General features: G+C 35.0%; 6 protein-coding genes and 2 pseudogenes across 6 annotated transcripts; 5 read left to right on the forward strand and 3 right to left on the reverse strand.

Annotated features, from left to right (window-relative positions):
- The first annotated feature begins 813 nt into the window (after positions 1-813).
- LOC148174673 (clavesin-1) lies at positions 814-3,705 on the forward strand. Its single transcript, XM_088035858.1, has 5 exons — positions 814-920; positions 975-1,196; positions 2,881-3,037; positions 3,092-3,396; positions 3,454-3,705. Exons 2-5 carry the CDS (start codon positions 975-977, stop codon positions 3,631-3,633), a joined length of 864 nt encoding a protein of 287 aa, XP_087891984.1. The 5' UTR covers positions 814-920; the 3' UTR covers positions 3,634-3,705.
- Positions 3,706-6,114: 2,409 nt separating this feature from the next.
- Positions 6,115-10,771, forward strand: LOC148174674 (alpha-tocopherol transfer protein-like). The gene is made up of 7 exons (XM_088035802.1): positions 6,115-6,472; positions 9,608-9,699; positions 9,750-9,903; positions 9,964-10,157; positions 10,223-10,333; positions 10,382-10,529; positions 10,583-10,771. The coding sequence occupies exons 1-7, from the start codon at positions 6,292-6,294 to the stop codon at positions 10,621-10,623; spliced, it is 921 nt and encodes a 306-aa protein (XP_087891928.1). The 5' UTR covers positions 6,115-6,291; the 3' UTR covers positions 10,624-10,771.
- A 457-nt stretch (positions 10,772-11,228) lies between these two features.
- On the reverse strand, positions 11,229-12,428 carry LOC148174675 (brachyurin-like). The gene is made up of 7 exons (XM_088036290.1): positions 12,297-12,428; positions 12,216-12,240; positions 12,016-12,166; positions 11,803-11,969; positions 11,665-11,754; positions 11,479-11,618; positions 11,229-11,430 (listed from the first exon to the last, which is right to left on the reverse strand). Exons 1-7 carry the CDS (start codon positions 12,357-12,359, stop codon positions 11,260-11,262), a joined length of 807 nt encoding a protein of 268 aa, XP_087892416.1. The 5' UTR covers positions 12,360-12,428; the 3' UTR covers positions 11,229-11,259.
- A 1,491-nt stretch (positions 12,429-13,919) lies between these two features.
- LOC148174676 (brachyurin-like) lies at positions 13,920-15,068 on the forward strand. Its single transcript, XM_088035554.1, has 5 exons — positions 13,920-14,063; positions 14,117-14,267; positions 14,313-14,479; positions 14,533-14,622; positions 14,670-15,068. The coding sequence occupies exons 1-5, from the start codon at positions 13,979-13,981 to the stop codon at positions 14,975-14,977; spliced, it is 801 nt and encodes a 266-aa protein (XP_087891680.1). The 5' UTR covers positions 13,920-13,978; the 3' UTR covers positions 14,978-15,068.
- Position 15,069: 1 nt separating this feature from the next.
- LOC148174677 (brachyurin-like) lies at positions 15,070-16,100 on the forward strand. Its single transcript, XM_088036898.1, has 5 exons — positions 15,070-15,334; positions 15,392-15,558; positions 15,614-15,700; positions 15,748-15,887; positions 15,936-16,100. Exons 1-5 carry the CDS (start codon positions 15,108-15,110, stop codon positions 16,098-16,100), a joined length of 786 nt encoding a protein of 261 aa, XP_087893024.1. The 5' UTR covers positions 15,070-15,107.
- Positions 16,101-17,588: 1,488 nt separating this feature from the next.
- Positions 17,589-18,704, forward strand: LOC148174678 (brachyurin-like; annotated as a pseudogene).
- Fbxo42 (F-box protein 42) lies at positions 18,646-21,983 on the reverse strand. The gene is made up of 5 exons (XM_088036322.1): positions 21,671-21,983; positions 21,313-21,609; positions 20,766-21,262; positions 19,222-19,482; positions 18,646-19,170 (listed from the first exon to the last, which is right to left on the reverse strand). The coding sequence occupies exons 1-5, from the start codon at positions 21,930-21,932 to the stop codon at positions 18,757-18,759; spliced, it is 1,731 nt and encodes a 576-aa protein (XP_087892448.1). The 5' UTR covers positions 21,933-21,983; the 3' UTR covers positions 18,646-18,756.
- On the reverse strand, positions 19,492-20,014 carry LOC148174680 (cytochrome b-c1 complex subunit 8 pseudogene; annotated as a pseudogene).
- Positions 21,984-21,994: the final 11 nt, after the last annotated feature.

Below are 21,994 nucleotides of genomic sequence, written 5' to 3' on the forward strand. Positions count from 1 at the left end.
TAAAATTGTAAGATTTATAAAATTTAATACGAAAAAGTTTGGAAACAAAAAAATTCTAAAATTTTTATTTTTTGTTCTGAAATTCCGAAATTTAGTACACTTCACCACTTTATCCGTCTAAATCTCATCTTGTTTTTCTACCATTAGACCACAATTCCTTAACGACTTGGTGACAAATCGTACCAAAGCAACCTTTGCACTTTGAGATTGAGAATGTTAGTCAGATTCCATCGTACGAAACTCCAACATGACTCATTTCGCTCCAATTTTTTTCATTTTATCAACCCATGGGTCGTTTCAGGTCCCGGAAAGCGAGCAAATCTAATCACAAAAGGGTTAAAAGAGACTGAAGGGATGGATAAGACGTCGAACTTTCTCGATTATCGGCCGAGTTTTTATAAGGCTATTAACACTGGAATAAAAATAACCGATCACGCGGTTGATTAGCAAACACACCAAACATGATAATTCGAATAGCAACGTCAGGTACTTTAATCGTTGAATTTTTGCTCCATTTTAGTACCAGAAGAGTCCACGATTGGAAAAATGTTGACTTTTTATCTGAGGCTAAGTGATGACTTGACAGGTTTTGGTAGTACCTGCGAGGGCAAACTCCAAAAATCATTGAAAGAAATCCGTTCCCAGGTTGTCATTACCACCGAAGAAACCAACAAAGAAAATGAGGATTGTCACAACAAAATGTCACAATTTATCAACGTTTTCATGTTTGATGGATCTCCGGCTTCGACACGTAATAGCTGATAAAATTATGGTTGTTATTTTAAAATAATCAACTCTAAATCTGACCTTTGTAACTCCATAGTATTCAAGAGAGATAAAACTTTTCTATAAGGTTTCAGTTTGGACTTTATCAAACATTGTGTTTCGCAGTGCTCTTGAGAATACACACGACGGTCACTGTAAGTGGACTTATTTTTGACTTTACCAAATCCACAGGACAATTTTGATTTTAGATGGCTCCTCCTTTTGAATTGGACACTTCCCCGCTCAGCGAAGAACTAAAAAAAGTCGCCGAAAAGGAGTTGAGGGAAACTCCGGAAATTGTCCAACAAGCTCTGACGGAACTCCGGGAGTACCTCAAGAACGATCCCAGCATCTATTTCAAGGATGATGATGATACGCTGATTATGTATCTGAGGCCGTGCAAATTTTACGCCAAGAGTGCCTACGAATTGGTAAGTTTTAGCAAATTTTGAGGTCGTGGAAGCGTGGAATTAGAGGACGAGAATAATTGGGAATGGGCACGTGAACACAATTTTCCAATTCTAAATTTATAGTAATTTTTATAAATTGCTTGATTAAAGATAAGTAAGGGAAAGATCACCTTTTGACATGAAACGAACGTTTTGTAAACACTTTAAGTTTTAAGTTATCAAACAATAATTGTTTTTCGTGCTTATCTGGCATTTTTTATTGTAAATGATATCGGGGAATTGGATTGCAGGTGGGAATCCTAAAGATAAACAAATTTTTGGCATCGTTTGTCATTATTTTTTTATTTTTTGTTGAATAAAACTTCTTACTAATTAAAATATGTCAAAGTTCTGAGGTCGATATCTCGCTTATTTTTTGAGTAAAATTGAGTTATTATAGCTAAATTCTTTAAATTCAGATTCGACAACAAATAACTGAGTTATGGCCGATCAAAGTTTCGGAAAGTTGATTTTCATTTTTCCTCATTTTTCCTAATTTTTAAAGTTTTAAAATTTCGATAGTCGATTATTCGCGAAAAAAAAATCCGACTCAAGCAATTAAATTTTTTCAATTTTTTTGTTTTTTGGCCATAACTCGTAGACAATTTGTCCGATCGATCTCAAATTTGGCCAGTGGGTAGACTGCGAGCTCCTTTTTCATCATGTAAACACAAAGATATTAAACGTTGTTTCTACCTTGAAAACAGTGATTGAAAATCACCCCAAAATGACCTCTTCAAAACAGTTTTTGGCCAATGCCTCGTTTATTTATTAAGCAAAATCAACAAATTTAGGCTCATTTTACGCAGAATGTCACACTGGAACTAAAACCGCAAGAATTTTTCATTTTTGTCAACAAATATAGTCGCTTGAATTTTTGGGTTGTCGCTTGAGGGCAAAATTTTTGAAGGTCGAAACCATTTGTGCTCAACATCTTAGAAACTACAACAGATTGAAAGAAACGGTTTTCGGCATCGTTTTCCTTGCATTTTTTTAAATATGAATTTGTTCTTAAATTTTTATAAAGTCAAAAGTTCAAATTTTTGGAAGAAATGCACTACTAAAATTAGGTCAAAGTTCTGAAATCGATATCTCGCTTATTTTTGAAGCAAATGTAAGTTAATATAGCTCATTTTACGCAGAATTTAGCGCAGACTCTAAATCCTAACTAGAAATTGACGTACGGTAACAAATAACAGAGTTATGGCCGTTCAAAATTTTGGAAAGTTGATTTTAATTTTTCAATTTTTTAATTTCTGTTACTATGTGAGAAAGCTATAAAATAATTTTTTTTTATCACTTACGCAACATTTGAAGGGCCGATTTCGATCAGAATCATTGACAGGTCACTCCATTGTTGCACTATCACTCAGAGATATAAAAAATAAATTTAAGTAAATAGAAGAACTTGACAGTTTTGTTATCAAATTAATACGATTTTTTGCTTTTCTATCCGTTTTACTCCTTTCAACTCATCGTTACTCATTATCAGTTGGAAATTTCAAGACAGGTCTTTGATTGATGAAACAGTCTTTTGTTTTTGAGAATAATCTGACGTTGTTAAACGGATAATTTTGTGGAAATTTCAACGACAGTTCTCATTTAAAAATCTCAAAAAAAATCCCAGAAAATAGAAAGAACTTATGCGACTTTTTTCCCTTTCCAGATGAAGCGCATCGGTGACTTTAGAGAAAAATATAAGGACCTTCTGGAAAACCTCCTCCCCGAAGACGAGAAAGTGGCCTTCACCGAGCACAACGTCGTCAATGTCCTCACGAACCGCGACGACAAAGGACGAAGAGTCCTCCTGGTGAACGTGGGAGGTAAAACTTTTTGCAAACTACTAAAGAAATGAGTCAAAAAAATGGTTTTTTCAGGCTCTTGGGACGTCTCCAAAGTCTCCGCTGACCAACTCTTCCGCATGTTTTACCTCATCCACGAGGCAGCTCTGCTAGAACCCGAGACTCAAGTCAATGGAGTGGTGGTCATCATGGATTTCGAAAATCTAGGAATGAAACAAATCGGCGCTTTGTCGCCTGCCTTCAGCATGAAGCTGTTGGGTTTCATCCAAAAGGCCATGCCGCTCCGTTTGAAGGAAGTTCACATGGTGAAGCAGCCCTTCATTTTTAAGATGGTTTGGGCGATTTTCAAGCCGTTTATTGAAGAGAAACTAAAGAACAGAGTGAGTGTGATGGGTGGTTTTTCATTGTTTCGTTTTTTATTCTTATGGGTGTTTTAGATTTTCTTCCATGGGAGTAAAATGAGCAGTTTGCATAAACATATGGCGCCGTCCCATTTGCCGAAGGACTATGATGGAGAGATGCCCAAAATCGACTATGGAGGCAAGGACTGGTATCCTTGCATCGAAAGTCATATTGATCATATTAAGATGTTGAATACTTTTGGGAAGAGGAAGTAGAGGAGTATTGTACTAAACAAGAACTGATATTAAAAGTTATACAATCAATAAAACAATAATAAGTACAAAAAATAGTTTATTTGAAGTTTCCGAGCGGTAGTGACATGTTATGTAAACTTTCTTTAGTCGATTGCTCATTTATTTATGGTTTATTTTACGCAGAATTTTTAAAATTCGTAACATTGGCATTTTTCAAGCTACAGCCACTTGTTTATTGTTTATTAACTGTGCTAAATTGTACAATTTTAAAGCAAATCAAACCGACTTTAGAAATTTTGATTTTAGAATGGAACCACAATTTTTTTTTTTTCAATTCAAACTCGTAATTTTGACGGTTTCAACGCTACAGCAATAATATTTGGGGACATTACTACTTTTTTATCATTAATTATTTCTGCTAAACCGTAAAATTTTAAAGCAAAGCAAACCCATTTTAAAAATGTTTATTGCAAAATCGAATAAAATTTTTTAATTTTGTTCTTAAAATTTGTAACTTTGGCAATTTTAACGCTACAGCAATAAGATTTGAGGACATTACTAATTTTTCATTGTTAATTAACTGAAATAAATTGTAAAATTCTAAAACAAAGAAAACCTATTTTGAAAATTTTTATTTTGATGTCGAACTGAAATTTTTGTTTTTTTTTTCAATTAAAATTCGTAACTTTCTCAGTTTTAATGCTATAGCAATGAGATTTGGGGAAATTACTACTTTTTCATTGTTTATTAACTGAAATACACTGTAACATTCTAGAAGAAATGAAATCCATTTTGCAAATTTTTATTGTGATATCGAACTGAAACTATTGATTTTTTTCCATTAAAATTTGTAACTTTGGCAATTTTTAAGCCACAGCAATGATATTTGAAGAAGTTACTACTTTTTTATCGTTTATTAACTGTGATAAATTGTAAAAATTTAGAGTGAAGCAAATCCATTTTAAAAATTTTTTGTTTAGAATCGGACTAACATTTTTGTTTTTTTTTAATTAAACTTTGTAACGTTGCCAATTTTTAAAATAACAACAACAAACAACTGAGTAATGGCCGTTTGAATTTTTAAGTTGTCGCGATTTTCTAGCAAAAAATTTGAGTCCGAAAGTAGAAAATTTAATTTCTTCGAATAAAACTTGACTAAAAGAATGTCAAATATATTTCGAAAAATAACACAGATAAAAAAAACTATTTGCGCGTTTTTTATGTATTCATGTTATGTCAAGCTTCTTTGCTCGATATCTCGCTTATCTCTGGAGCAAACCTGAATTATTGGGCCTCATTGAGAGAGTTAGATTCGAGCATTAAAAGTGCGAATGTTAGCAAATTTGCTAAAATTGCTACAACATGTGCGCATTTACAAATTAAAGTAGGTATGTAAAACAACATTAAAACAAAAGCTTACAACGCAAACAAGAAGTGAAATTGCATTTTGACATCAATTTAATCATAATTATTTGACTCTGACAAGCGGCCGTTTTACTTTGTCATGTCATTACAGACGCCATCCATAAAGAGCCACTTTATGCACGCTAAACGATATCGTAAAACCTTGAGTATTATATTATATGTTGCGACTCTAATCAGACTTGTATGTAATTCTTAATATTTCGCTATTTCTTCTTGTCTAAACCGCACCCCTGTCTTGATCCCCAACTCTGATTTTATTACTTTTTACATCCTGTTGGTCTGACCATATTAATACTTCTTTAATTACTACTAATAAGCATGAACATTCCCGAACTCTGATCCAGCCACCTGCAAAGGCGTGAGAAAGTCCCGAACCCTTAGTCCGCCACCTGCTACTGATTCCCACTTCTTCACTTCCTACCAATCACATCTACATAAAACTACCCTCTCTTCTTTTACTTCTTTCTAAGATTTTTCTGTATAGTTGTAAGAGAATAAGTACCAAATCAACCACCGTTCAATAATCACATCAATTCTTGTAATACTTCACTCAATTTACCATTTACGTTATTAATATACCTCGTTATTTAAAATAAAAATAGAGTTTTATTCATTCATCAAGTGCTTCAAGAAAACTACCTAATTCTCCGATAAACGTAGAATTAGGACCCTGCGTTATACTAATAAAACACAACTTTGGTATAAACATTATACAATCGCGCATAAACAAATTGATAATATGTACCTCCAATTTTCCAAAACATTAAATTCAATTAAATGAGAATAAAGACTTTTGATTGCCATCGCATGTTATTAATAATAATAATAATAATAATAACACCAGATAATCAAAATTTTGCTACTTATTTTCTTTTTGCCCAAAACGTCCGTAAACTAGTACCTAATCCTATAATTTTTCGGACGACGACTAATTAGTACTAATTACTAATTACTTAATGTTGATGTAATAACGCAATTGACTGACTTTCTACTAAATAATTGGTTACTTTTCTAGCCGCTCCATCCATCCTCTCCAACAATTCCAGAAACCTTTGCCGTTGATTTAATATTCCATTATCGTTATAGACACATCAGTGACTAATAACAAATCGTACTCACAAACAATGGACGTGACTTCATTTTAAGGACACAAAGAGGGGCGTACAGTGTTATTAAATGATCGTAGAACATTCGTACTTACCGATTCGCCAACAGTAGTTCATCCAATTGTCATTTGAAAAAAAATCAAGTGCGATGGTGTTACGTGTCGAAAAAGATGTAAACAATGTGCCATTCATCCAAATTGGTAAACATCAAATGAGGCTCGACTTGGAGGATTTAGACGAAAACTACAAAGAACGTGCCAAGAATGAATTGAGAGAGACACCTGAGGTTGTTGAAGAGGCGTTGCGGAAAATTAAAGAGTACGTATCTGGTAAGTGTACACGGATATCCGGTGTGGGAATTTATCTCGCTTTGCCTCCTTTTTTGTGGGAAAAATCTTGTTTGACACAGTTTTTCAAGTGATTAAGTTTTTCCGGAGAAAAGAAAACGGTTTTCCTAAAGTGGTGGAGAATTTGACACTGAGTTTTAACATTGACACCGAATACTGCGCTCAATGCTAATTCAAACAATAAATTACTTCTGTGGAGAGGCTATGCACTAAATATAATATTTTTGCACTGATTGAAGATTTTAGAGTTGGAGATAAAGCATAGCATTTAACTCGGGTACAATAACCATATTTCATTTGCATGATTTCGCTTAAGGACTCGTTTGATGTGTGATTTAAAAACAATTTAGAGTAGGCTATGACCAAAATTTCGAATGTCTACTTTGACAGTTTTGGAAATTTTAACATGTCAAGGTTGGCTCCACTGTCCCCCAGAATTTGACATCTGTCAATTTTGACATAAAACTAAGTAAAACGCTCACCAAATTTTATTGTTTTAACGTAAAAATTGTGGGATTTACCAAATTTAAGAAGAAACAGTTTGGATTTTCAGACTCGAAAATAAAAATTTCTAAAAATTTTGTTTTTTAGACTAAAATTCTAAAAATTAGAACACTTCATAAACGCATTTAAAGTAAAGAGTTCACCAAGTTTCATTGCATTAACGTTAAAATTGTAATGTAAATTTTTTGAAAATTTGTGGGTGTTAATCCGATTCTTATGGGGAGATATTTATGGAAAAATCATTTTTTTTACTTTAAAGTAAGTCTAACCTCTACAGAATTGACTAGTCTAGAGAAATGGGTCACGTTAATTGTGTACGTCTGAATCAATAATATCAACCATTCAATTCAAAATTCATCGGAATTTTAAATAACGTTTTATATTTCCGCTAATGTGCCAAAACACGATTGTTCATTCCAAATGGAAATTAAAAAAATGAAATTAAATGTTTTTAAAAAAAAGCGTCGTGGATCATGGGGGTCAAATAATAAGACTCCAAATCAGCCTTAAACAATTGACCTTAATTCGAGGCGAAGTCACAGCCATTTTGCCCAGTTCTGCTTTGTGTTTTCCTAATATCACCATAAACTCATTTTAAATTTAATATTTCTTGAACTTTAACAACAATAGACGGATGTTGACATGCTCATTCGTGATTGGGTGGTTTTTAAAGGTCAGTAAATCGCTATAGATGCGCATCTGATAATGTTCATTATTCGGGGAACTGTTCAAATTGAAATGTATTCTGTATTGTTTAAATCAATGTTCAATAAAAAATCACCTGCTGAATAATTATAATTTTTGCTGTGTAACTTTAGAATTGAACTTCAAGGTGTAAGCAAGCAAATAACAACAAATTTTCGGCGTTTTGTTTCATCAGGTCAAGACTCAGAGTTATTTGAGAAAATTTGATAAAACATTTTTTGTTAAGAAAAAAAGTGTAACTGGCAATTTTAACAGCATGGCCATCAAATTTGGGGAGGTTGCTAATTTCGACTTGCTTATTAACTGTGCCAAATTACAAAATTATAGTTCAAAAGAGACAAATTTTGGAATTTTTATTTTGAAGATGAATCAAAAACGTCTGAAAAAAATATGTAAAAAGGACTGTAAGTTTGGTAATTTTAACGCCACAGCAATTAAATTTGAAAAAATAACAGTTGCTTATTAACTGCCTTAAATTGCAAATGCGTAAGTCAAACAAGACAAATTTTGAAATGTTTTAATCTGAAGATAAACAGGAAATTTCCAAAAAAAAAAAATTGTAACTTTTGTAATTTTAATGCTACAGCATTAAAATTTAGGGAAGTTACTAATTTAGAATGTTAGTAACTGTGTTAAATTGCAAAATTTTAAAGCAACCAGGACAAATTTTGAATTTTTTTTATTTTAAACATGAGTTAAAATGTTCTGACAAAATATGTTAAGGGCTGTAACTTTAATAATTTTACAACTACAGTAATCAAATTTGGACAGAATACTAATTTGGAGCTGCTTATTAACTGTCTTAAATTGCAAAACTGTAAGTCAAACAGGACTAATTTTGGAAATTTTTAATATGAAGATGAACAGATAATTATAAAAAAAATACAAAAAGTTGCAGCTCTGATAATTTTAATGCTACTACAATGAAAATATTTTTCATTGTAGTAGCAGAAATACTAATTTAGAAATACTAATTTAGTAGGAGAAATACTAATTTAAACTTGATCAGTAACTGTGTTTAGTTACAAAATTTTTGAGCAAACGAGTCAAATTTTAAAATTTTGTATTTTGAAGATGAATCAAAACTTGGTAAAAAAATAGGTCAAGGGCTGGAACTCTAGTAATTTTATGAGCAATGAAATTTGGGAAAGTTACTAATGTAGACCTGGTTAGTAAATGGTTGAAAATGCAAAATTATAAAGCGTAAGTCAAACAAGACGAATTCTTTAATCTAAAGATGAACAGAAGATTACCAAAAAAAATCAGTCAACCGTTAAATCTGGAGGAATCGGGTAAAATGTGCTTAAAATCTGCAAAAATCATCAAAAAATCAACTAAAAATGAAGCTAAACGACGATTTTTACGTACAAAGTTGTAATCTTTTCTTTTACGCAGGCACTGATTAAAATACAATTTGTTAAGAAATAGAAACAGAAAGAATTTAATAATTCAGATATGGAAACACGTGCACATTTGAAGACAATACTAAAAACATTGCGATTACTATTCATACTGAATTATTGTAGTCTTAAAATGAAAAAGCATACAAAGGATTCGAGCGATTCTTTTCTTATAAATGTAAATATTGAACAATGTAAATTTTTTATATAAATAAATATGTACTTAAATGAATTCTAAATTCTTTAGAACTGGCGGCTTTTTCCACTTTTTAAATACTGAACTACACGAATAACTGCATGCTTCGTGGAAACATGCAGTTCTGAAAATTACTTATGTAATGCAAATTATCTAATTTGTTCTGCCTTTTATTGACTTTCTTCTCCACGACACGATCGTTCAACACTTTACCTTTACCATTAAAAAACTCCGATATTTGTCAATCATTTTTACAATTTCCACAGCAAATATTGAAAGTTGTCCAACATTTTATTAACGTGACTTTTTAAGCCGAAAAACGCCTTGAAGTTCCCTTAGACGACGATTTCCTTTTCCAATTCTTAAGGCCCCTCAAGTTCAACGCCGAACACGCATTTAAAATGGTACGTAAGTGTAAAAACCTATCAATAGACACTAATTTCTTCTTGTCCAGATACTCAAATACTACAAATTCAAGGCGAAATACCCCAAACTCGCCGGAAATGTTCATCCCAACGCCGTCAAACACGTATTTGATAATGAAGTGATCGTGTTCTTACCCACTAGAAGTTCTGCGGGGTCTCGACTAATGGTGATTAACGCTGGAAGTGAGTATAAGTACCTAATTAAAATTTTGGTCTTATCCATATATGATCGTTTGATTCTAGAGAAATGGAACCCAAAGTTGGTCACTATCCAAGACATTTTCAAATGTGTTATCGTGGCTATTGAAACCGCCATGATGGAGCCGAAGACCCACGTCGGTGGAGTCGATGTCATCATCAACATGGAGGGATTCTCCTTGACGCACGTAACCCAATTATCCCCCAGCTTAGCCAAGATTATCGTCGACTGGATACAAGTAATTTCCGCACTCACAAGTGTAACTTTTTAACTCGGACGTGCAACTTTTCTTTCATTTTGCAGGAATGTGCTCCTGTTCGGTTAAACGGAATTCACATTATAAATCAAGCGTTTTTTTTTAACATGGCGTACGCAATTTTCAAGCCGTTTATAGGAGAGCAACTCAGAAGAAAGGTGGTGCAAACAGATCGAAAAACCTGTCTTAATTGAGAAAACTTGCAGATCAACTTTCATGGTACCAACAGGACCGTTTTGTGCGAGAAACTCTCTGAGGAAGCTTTACCAACGTCTATGGGAGGGAGCGAAGTGTTGGATTATCCCGGATATTTGATGAGTGAGATGCTGTTTCATTACGAGGACATTTTTGAGAGTGAGTTTGGGGTGGAAAATTGAAACATTTTCAGGAAATTGAATTGTTTTCAGTACACAGTACTTATCGGTACAACTTGGATAAAGCGATTTAGGAATGGCTGATGAATTTGATGCTCGAGGTCCGTTTTGTATTGTTTTCATGATAATTACAATAGTTGGCTTAGTATTATTACTATTTACCTGGCTGTACTAATAATAAAAAAAGTTTTTGCAAAAATAAATAACTTTTCCTGATTTGAATTTAAATTTAATTTTTTTTCGGGCTCTCCTGGACCTTCAAATTAGATTTAATTACTGAGGGGATTTTGCTCTAGAGAACACCTATTCGGATTGCTAATTTTAAAATTTTATATTATCGCAGCATTAGTGAAAAAATGGTTAAAAAACGTAAAATTTCAAATTTCTCGCTCAAAATTTTGACTGTCAAATGAAAATTACAAAAGCGTAAGTCAAACAAGACGAATTTTAAAAATTTTTATTCTAAAGATAAACAAACATTTTCCAAAAAAAAAAAATGTAATTCTTGTAATTTTAATGCTATATGTTTTGTTCCATCAGTTCAGGAAACGCGAACTTACCGACAGTTCCAGAGCCATCTCAGTCGAGCGCTAGCGCGGGAGTTTTGAAATTTTAGTTTGGCGGAGTTAGAAAATTGGTTTAGGTTGCTAATGGTCAGTCCATTTATCAATAAAAAATATTGAATCATTGGTGTACTTTATTATTGTTATTTAAATATCCAGAGATGTTACGTTACGTATCCAAGCGTTGTACGGGAAAGTCCTGACAAATCCTGAGGGATCTGTGCTCTCGCACCCGTTGAAACTAACAAAACTGGAAATTGCCACGGGGATGGCGTGCCCGGTGCTGTAATACTGAATTAACGAACTGCCAATGTCTCCCTTTAAAGAATTAACATTAAAACACGATTTTTATGATTGTGGCATTACATAACAAGTTCCTTCGTTGTAATTCCCTTCGACGCAAACCATGTTGCTTGTAATTTGCGACCCGTACACCATTGAGCATTCTTGGTTTGTCATGGTCACCACGTTCACCCATTGGAGTTCACTGGAAAGTCCGGGATGATCTGAAAAAGCCCCATTACCAAAAGCCAATAATTAAGAAACGAGTACCATCGGAGGTTTGCCCCCATCCCCACGTAGACACCGTTACAAAATCAGGAACTTCTGATACAGGAAGCCGATCAATCGGTTTAATGTAATCTAGAAAAACAAATCAATTCTTTGTGGTGTTGTCTTAAGGAATCGCACCAGTAAACGTGAGTTCCATGCGAAGTTTGATGAGCCCGACGTCGTTGTCTAGAGTCAAAGGGTTATAATCAGGGTGAAGAACGTAGCTTGAGGTTGCTACTTCGATTTGACCCGGCTCGTTGTTTCCCAGGATTATCGAACCTAAGAAGATTTCGAAAAGGATGGCCCTAAGGAAGAAACTTAAAAAGGTGGGGTTTAATAAGACGAAATTACCCGTCGACACATTGCGCCGCTGTCAAAATCCATAGTTTTGATAACAGAGTTCCTGAGCAGAAGTGTTTGGATTCGGGGGTGGTGACGTAAATGGCGGCGGCGAAGGGAAACTGGAGGGCGTGGGCGGTTTGGCCACCTATTATTCTACCACCTGCGAGGTGAATTAATTTAAGAGTTTTAACATTTGGTGCTATACGTACTGATTCCCGCTTTTCTTGGAATGATCTGAAAAAGTCAGTCTGAAGTTGATGCGAGTTAGAGTTTTTACTTGGAATTTTTACCTTTTTGTAAGGACTGGCGTCACCACAAATAAGACCCAGCAAAAACAGAATTAATAATTTCATTTTGTTTGGAAGGAAAAATAAGGTACGCAGACAATGCCAGGTTATTTATAAGTTATGAGTATGAGCGATCACACCATGCTTATCTGGTTTAAGCAAAAACACTCGAGATTTTATCGGAAGTATTGTTCGATAGATTATGTTTTTCTTAAATCCAAAAGATTATAAAGCATCACACTCTATGGAGATACATATTTATGTTTAAGATATTTATCTCAAGTTTTGAATTGAAAAAAAAAACAGCTACAAATTATTTTGTCTACGTTACGTTACGTAACTATGTAAATTTCTTCGGTCGATTTCTCGTTTATTTTTGGAGCAAACTCAAGTTATTTGTGCTCATTTAACGTAATTTAATTACATTAACGTACCGACATAACCCTCAATTTTATTATTATTATTTAGCAGTGCTGCTGGAGCAACATCAAAAATCACATCAAATCTAATTCATACCAATAATTGTGAAGCTACACATGCCGAAATTGCAAATGTAAATAAAGAAAATATAAACTTTTCTGAAGGATTCATAAATATTTACAATTATTCAGTTGTTATAAATGATTAGATCAAATAAATCATAAATAAAAATTAATTATTTTGCAAATTTAATGATGTCGCCTAAAAAATCCTGTGCGTGTATCACGGCCATAAAAGAAACATTTTTTGGCCTTCGTATACAAATAACTATTTCAAGACACTTACCTGCATGTAATATTCTCTTACCTGTTCACATGCATCAATTGCACTAGCACTAACACTACACTCCCGAAAAAACAACACACGCAATAAAGAGATTATTACGTAATTTCCTAATTGCTTATAATATAACTACCTTTTTCTTGAGCAAACAAAAAATAATCAAATAATCCTGAGATGAGCATTAAAAATTCTGGAATAAATATTATCAAAATAGATTTAAGCAATCGAGTTTTGGAATTAATACACGTCTGAAAAGTGGTAACTTCCTCAAATTTCACTAAAATTACAAAAGTTATCAATTTTTGTGAAGCATTTGGGTAATTTTTGCTTAGGATTAAAAACAAAAATTTCTAAAATTTGTGTCTTTCGATCTACAGTGTAGCAATTTGGCAGAATAAATAAATGATTAAAAACTAGTAAATTCCCTAAATTTCATAGTTGAAGCACTAAAATTACCAAAGTAACGAATTTTTAGGAAGGATTTCTCATATTTCGACTTCGCCTTGAAAATAAAAATTTCTAAAATTGTCTCTTTCGATCTACAATGTTGCAATTTGGTAGAGTTAATAAACGATTCAAAACTAGCAATTTCCCTAAATTTTATAGTTGTACCACTAAAATTACCAAAATGACGAATTTTAAGAGAGGATGTCTCATATTTTGACTTCGCCTCCAAAATAAAAATTTGTAAAACTTGTCTTTTGATCCACAATGATGCAAATACGAAACCTTACAAATTTTATTTTGGCCGTCCCTGTATATTATCTTATCTAATTTATATTACAGCACAATAAGCTTGTTTTTTCTTAGTTATGTTCAAAAATCCATAAAACATTGATTAGATAAATCTTCTATAATAATAAATAGAAGCATAAAATAATTTCAACCAGCTGTTGAGAAACTGTTATTGAAATTGTTAAATAATGCCAACATCAAATTTGCGACTTTGGACGCTAATAACAGTTTCTGTTATTGTGTCTTCCTACGGGACAGAAGTGAAGAAATCAGGTAAACAATAGGTAAATCCACCCTTAACATCCCCCATAGAACTAACATTTCAGATCAACGTATAATCGGAGGATCTGCTGCTTATGCCGGTCAATTCAAATACGCTGCTGCCATCACCGTGCAGACTTCAACCAGCAAATTCTTTTGTGGCGGCGCTCTTATAACAAACCAGTGGATTTTAACAGCCGGACAATGCGTCAACGGGTAAAAACTGACATTACCAGTTCGCAAAAACATCGAGACTTTTAGGGCCACATTGTTCACTGTTAAATTAGGGTCGAATTCTTTGAACGACGAAGATGTCAACCGAGTTACTGTTGCGACATCCGACTATGTTCTTCATCCGGATTTTAATGCGGCGACTTTAGAGAACGATGTTGGGTTGATCAAGCTCCGACTTCCTGTAGAACTAACGAGTTAGTGATGTGAAGGACTTATTTGTTACGTTTTTATTACAGAGTTCTTCCAGATTATATTAATACGATTCACTATTTGCCCACCACGCCTGTGAAGGAGTCTACGAATCTGTTAGCAATCGGTTGGGGACAAATTGACGATGGTAAAAACAGCGACCAAAAAAGTTTCTATTAAGCGTCTTAATTTCAGACGATCCTGAATTGGCAAACCAGTTGAATTGGGTACAACTAACGTCAATTTCGACCACTGAGTGTAAGCAGTCGTATGGTGACCAAATCACCGACAACATGGTCTGCATGAGCGGAAATTACAACGAAGGAACTTGTATTGGGGACAGCGGAGGGCCTTTAATCCACGTCGTAAGTCGAGGTGAGATGGTGCATGTTGGCATTTCAAGCTTCATTAGTGGAAACGGTTGCCAAAGCACTGATCCTTCTGGATATACCATGACGCATCCTTATCTTCAATGGTTAATTAACGCCACAACGCCCGAGTAGCACTTTTATCGTGCGAATTTTCTTATCTTGGATGAAAATAAAGGATTAAAATGTCTTTCCGTTCAAAAATTTCAAAGTTTGATAAGATAAAAGAGGCACAAACTAATAAGTGTCTCAATACTACTCAAACATGAAAGTTCTTCGTTTGTTGTGCTTTTTGCTTTTCATATTCGAGGGGAGTCCCTCCACAGTTACTGCAAGAAAGACGAGCCGCATCGTTGGAGGCCAAGAAGCCAAAGCTAGTCAATTCCCCTTTGCGACAGCTATCTATGCTAGTTCCAGTAACGGCACTCACTTCTGTGGCGGTGCTTTGATCACCAACCAATGGATACTAACAGCCGCGCAATGCACCTCTGGGTAACTGAATTGGTGTGGTATCGTCTCTTTGATTACACAGAAGAAATAACATTTTAGTGCAACCTCCTTCACTATCCAAATGGGTTCGATCAGACTTGATGGCACAGATCCTAATGTGGTTACTGTTACAACATCCACCTCGGTTACCCATCCTGATTACGACCCAGACACTCTGGAGCACGATGTGGGGCTCATCCGACTTCGCTTACCAATAACCTTCACTGGTACTCTTCTCCACGCGTTAAAATGAAATAGTGATCAAAAATTCTCGTTTTCTAGATTACATGACTAGTATTAATTTGCCAGAAGTTGTTATAAACGAGACGGCAACAGTCACGGCAATTGGTTGGGGCCAAGACAGCGATGGTACTATTTTCTTACTCTTAGACGGACGGTAACAGTAACTTTTTTAGCCACTGCCGGTCTGTTGAACACTCTCCATTTCGTTGAACTTTCAACGATTACCAACGAAAACTGCAAAACGATTTACGGTGGTCAAATTTTCGACGAAATGATTTGTGTGGTTGGTCCCTTAAATGAAGGAACGTGCCACGTTGGTATTTCAGTTTCTTTTTTATTTTAAGTTAATTGTTTGTTTAAGGGCGACAGTGGGGGCGCTTTGGTTGAATATCGCACTGAGCGAGCGGCTGTACATGTGGCAATTTCAACTTTTGTTAGTGGGCACGGTTGTGAGAGTACCTATCCTTCGGGATTTACGAGGACCTATCCATATGTCACCTGGATCAGAAGTGTCATACAAACATGATAAATAATTAAACTGTATTTTTTTTATTGTTAGATGAATCCACTCATTAAAAAGTGAAGTTGGCTGCAATTCCTCTCTTGCGTGTAAATCTCAGTCTCGAAAAGAATAAAGCTTGATACCTCGCTTATTTACAAAGGAATTTTAAAGTATTGGTGCTCACTTCACGTAGAATCCAAAAAAGTTGAGTTGAGCTGAGTTATGGGCGAAAAAAGTTTCGGATATTGAATTTTGAGTTGGAAAATTTTCAGAGCTCAATATCTCCGTTGCTACGAAAGATTTTCAGAAACGGTTTTTTCCATCGTTTTTCTTGGATTATTTTACTTTTGAATCCGCCCTCAAAAGTCGAAAATTCGATGGTCAATTTTTTTGGGCAAAAAAATTTTGCGACTCAATCGATAAAAAATTTTCAATTTTTCATTTTTTGATCGCCCCGTGTAAACTACTTGCCCCATCGATCTGAGATTTGGACAGTTGATAGATCTCGAGCTGTTCTTTCGATCGATACATAATCAATCAATATTAAACTCAGTTTTTGCCTCGAAAGGAAGAAAATTTGAGCTATATGGGCTCATTTTAGGCAGAATTTTACGCTGAATCCAAAACTACCATCATTTTTCTCGTCGGTCAACAAATAACTAAATTAAAGCAATTAAAATTTTGGGTTGTCGCTAGAGGGCCAAAATTTTGGAGATTCGAAAGCGATTTTTCTCGATATCTCCGGAATTAAGACGAATATAAAAAAAACCCTTTTCGAAATCGTTTTTTTCAGGATTTTTTAGCTTAGAAATCGATCTGCGCTAGTTCGAATTCGAAATTTTATTTTTTTCAGTATCTTTAGAATTAAAACAAATACAATAATTCCAAAGCAATCTTAAAGTATTAGTACTCATTTTAAGCAGAAAATTCTTGGGTGTAATCAGGCTTTTAATTCTCAAGGAAAAAAATTAGCGGAAAATTATTAAATGTAGCCAATTCCACCAAACTGAAATTTCAAAAATCCCGCGCTAAATCTCGACTCTGTCGGCAAGTATTGTGATTCAAAGTGCCGGTTTTAAAATTTTGCGTAAAAACGCAGTGTTTCGTGTTCCCAGGTGAAAATTGGTGTTCTGAACATGTTCCGAGTGTTTTGTGCGTGTTCACCTGGCAAAACAGTCAAAATTGAGGTAAGTTTTACGACTTTTGCATCAAAATCGGGTTGATCCACTGTAACCAATAAAGCAGATTGGGGTTGTGACGCCAAATTTTCGAAAATGCGTGGCTGTAAATCAATTCAATTCTTCTTGGAAAAAATTGAGTAGACCGATAGTAGTGAGCTCTTAATTGTACAATACAATTAAAATTGTTATAAAAACCACAAATCTATAATTTTACAACCGACCGTACGCTAATAAACTCGTTTTTACAGCTCTCTATAAAACATTGATTAGATAACTCCTTTAAAATTACCTTTAAATTGTCAGCAGCCCAAAATTTTTCATTAAATTTACAATGGCAATCTTTTATTCCGTTTTTTGGGTAACAACATTGCTCACTTTTGGGGTAACATCACCCAACATAAGTAGGTATTTAGAGCGGAATTGGGAGTCAATATAACCCACTTCACATTGCTTTTAGATCCTCATATAATCGGAGGATCGCCTGCTGATAAGCACCAATTTAAATTCGCTGCGGCCATCACCGTCCAAACCTCCACCACTCAATTCTTTGCACTGGTGCTCTCATTTTAAACAGTTGGGTTTTAACAGCTGCACAATGCGTCTCTAGGTAAACGTTCCTTCTTAGTGATTGTAAAATTGAAGGGAATTTAAGGGCCACATTGTTCACTGTGCAAATGGGGTCCAACTCTCTGTCCGGAGACGATCCCAATCGAGTTACAGTATCGACATCGGACTATATTGTCCATCCAGAGTTCAATGCCTCCACTTTGGAAAACGATATTGGATTGATAAAGTTTCCATATCCCGTGACACTGACTCGTAATACACCCACTGATTTATGGACAATTTTATGGGAACTTTGTTTCAGCTTATATTAATGTTATTCATTATTTACCAACGACTCCGGTGGATGATTCTACAGATTTGTTGGCAATCGGATGGGGGCAAACTGACGATGGTAAATCTTAATATGTAGGAAACTGACTTTTATGTAAATTTCAGAACACTCGGACTTGGCAGACGAACTAAACTGGGTCCAACTAACATCAATTTCCAACACAGAATGTAAAATTACGTACGGCAACCAAATAACTGCAACAATGCTCTGTATGAGTGGGAATTCGAACGAAGGGACATGTATTGTATGAAAAGGGCTGAATTAGGGACATTTCGTAATTTAAATTTTGAAGGGCGACACCGGAGGACCTCTAATTCGCGTTAATTTTATGGGCGACATGATACATGCTGGTATTTCAAGTTTTATTAGTGGAAATGGTTGTGAAAGCGCCGATCCTTCCGGATACACGAGAACCTCTCCGTTTCTTCCATGGATAGTCGACGTAATACGTGAAAATAGTTAACAAAGAGGTGCAAAAAAAAGTATAATATTGTAAGCAACCATATATTTATCAAAAAACAAAGTAAAGCATTAATTTACATCCAATGACTAGCACATTGTCCTCGATTAATGCTAAAGTACGAAAATCAAACAATCTGTCTTAAATAACAAAATTAGGAGCCGTAATGAAGTGTAAACTGTTCGAAATTTGATTATTTATATTAACGGAAAAGGCTAGAGAGGTCGCATCCTTTCGGATACCTCCGAACATTACCAATTCGGACTTCCCAGCCAATAAAGTGTACAAAATTGTTTCTTCAGGTCCATTTCCTATATTTTTAGGAGGTAACCATTTCACGTACGGTTTCGAACTTAAAGCTTTAGACAGATCCAATACGTATAACCCCAGATAATGATTCCGATTTTTCTCTTCCTTCTTGTTCCTCTTCAAACTCTCTTTGATTTCGGACAAGCGCGCGATGCGTTGCTCTCGTATTCGATCAAATTTCGACACTTTCACGGAGGGGAGGTTGAAGGCTGCCATGTTGTTCAAAGGAGCTGACCAATTGTTTATCTACAAGTCGAGAAATTAGAGTGAAGATTGTACGAAGAAGAAGAAACTAACCAAGACGTCTCCGCGCTGGTTATTTGAACTTCCCGGTCGGTAAATGTCTTCGTCTTCTGCTTCTCTTTTGTGGTTTCTTAGCACTCCACGACGCCCGTTTACGTTTTCGTCGCGATCCGGCTCGCGGTTCGCCAGATCTATTCTAGCTAGTTTGCTGTCTTCTTGGGGGTTTCTTCTAACCCAGGAGTTCTTGGGGTAGTAGACAATGGGGCAAGTCTGGTCTTCGCGGATTCTGTTGAGCACAACGATCTTATCACCGATCTGAAAAAAAAAACACAAAAATACAGAACTTGTTTATTTTTCAATTTTATAAAAGTCTGAATTAATTATTCGTCTTCTTCGTTTTCGTAGTCGGAAGGAATCTTCCGTTTGAGTTTTTCGTGTTTCCTTTCAATTTGATCGAAGATAACGTATCCTAGTAGAAATGGAGGGACCACGTACAAGACCTCCTCTTGCATACGTCGGATCCATCGAGGAATACCGTGGGAGAACCACCCGTGAAAGGGCTTCAATTCAAAGGGTGATAGTCGGTACGTTATAACGCCGCACATTCCGCGGAACAAGTTACCGAAGTCCGCGTGCCCCATTTTTTTGAGAATTGTCAAACTTCCAAAGTCTACTTGTTGTTTTAACCCTTTAACTGTTGTAAACGTATATGTACCCTTTTTGATTTGGCTGAAAGTTTTACATCTTTTTCTACCCGATGAAAAACAGTTCTGATTTTTTCAAATTTTTTTTACCAAACCCAAAAAAAGTTATGAATTTTTCAAAAAAAATGCCTTTTTTATTTTCAAATAGTTATAACTATTTCAAAAAATAACTTATTGAGACGTTTTTTTTCAAAATTTTTGTTTTGAAAATACAAAAAAAAATTAAAATGATACTTTTTAAAAATAATTGCACAACAGAAGTGAATTTTCTGTCCGAGATAAGTGCACTAAAATTTATTTAAAAATCGCCACGTAAATTGGAAAATATTCATAATACAAACGTATGTACAATAAAATTTTACTTTATGTATTGGACACCTATTTCCTACTAAAAGTACGAAAAAAGGAGTGTTTTTACTCTTTTGTTTCCAATTTTTTAAGCATGCTTTGGAATGGTGACATTTCAATTTTTTGTGGATCTTTTATAAACAAATTTGGTGATCTAATAAAAATAAAAAATTCTCAAAAATTTTTGTGGAAATATTTTTTTTGTGATGCAAATTAATTTTCTTTAAAAAATCGAGACATTTCAGAAATGATACAATTTAATAATAACACGGTATATAGAAAGTGATCTTCAATTTGCATTTAGAATACAAAAAAGCAATAAAATATAGGGTGTTTTATTTAAAATAAGTAAGTTGACTGCCACTTCTGGCATAACCGGAAGAGTCACATAAATGTGAATCTATTTATTTGATTCGGCTGATCCGCTTACTTTTGTTCCCAAAATTTTAAATTTTTATCATTTGCATTTTCTGAGAAAAATGGCAAAACGTACATATACGTGTACAACAGTTAAAAGGGTTAATAAAAAAACAAATTCTGTTTTACCTTACAGCCAGGATTGGTCCAAATGTTGTTTGGTTTGTTGACCTTCCCCTCAATGTCCACCTGCCTCCACCTCCACACCTCTCCCTCCATGTCAAGAATCCAGGCATCACAGTAATTAAACGAAGGCCCACCTGAGCCCCCTATTATTAACAAATGTTTATCATCCAAAACCACTTGAGTCTGTCCTAATCGCCCCTGTGGTCTCATTTCACCCTCAACTTCCTGCGTGTACCAAGTCCACGTCTCTAGGTTGAGCTTCCAGATGTCGTTGGACTTCTCACAGTGGACAGCAGTGCTGTGTTTGTGGATGCCGCCGAACACAATCATCCACCTTCCGATTACTGAGACTGAATGTCCTGCTGTGGGGGGCGGCGCGTTTGTTGTATTAATACAAGTCCAGCGACTTTCTTTGATGTCGTAGACATGGAGCTCGTTGAAGAGGTGCCAGCTTTGGTACAGTGGGTATGATGGGGGGTACGCCCAACCCCCAAACAACACTGTATTAAGAAAAGTAGAATGTTTTCTGTTAATTGGGGTTTATAAGTACCTAAAAGGTCCTTGTAACAAACTAAGGAGCTGCAGGCCTTTGGAGATGGATAATTTCCCGTCGCTAAAGGCCGCATCCACTGTCTTTTGGATAAATCAAGTTTCCACAAGTCATTAAATGTTGTCATGGAGCTAGTGCAGCCCCCGAAAATGTACATGGAATTCTCATGAATCGCCGCAGTGTGCGAATAACGTTTGGATATAGTAGGAGCGAGTTCCACAGGAGTCAAACTCTCCCATCTCACATCAAACTCCACAATGGCCCTATGTAAATTCCTTAGCTTAGTTTTGGCAACATCTATAAAACAAAGAAGTTTAATGGCTAAAATTAGCAACATGAATTGACACAAGTTCCTTACTTAAAACACATCTTCTCCATCTTTTCGAAACTTGCATGCAATCGTGAAGATCCTTGTAAGGTGGAATTAGAGATAAAATAAATTCCAACACCTCATCGGGAAGATCTTCGATTTCTATGGGATCTTTGGGAAGAGACATTTTAAAAAGCACTTTAATTTTACCACCACCAATAACATCAAATGATTCTTCCTTGAGACTGTGACAAAAAATAAAAATAAACTCAAATACTTGAGTTTTGTTGATACTTTTGTCAAATGTCATCTACATATTGACAGCTGACATTTGCACGTGTACCAACGTTGCGCAAACGAAAATCACTAACC

Source organism: Gnatocerus cornutus, chromosome 5, assembly GCF_029298725.1.
Source record: "Gnatocerus cornutus isolate USDA-ARS CGAHR chromosome 5, icGnaCorn1.1, whole genome shotgun sequence".
Taxonomy (NCBI): Eukaryota; Metazoa; Arthropoda; class Insecta; order Coleoptera; family Tenebrionidae; genus Gnatocerus; species Gnatocerus cornutus.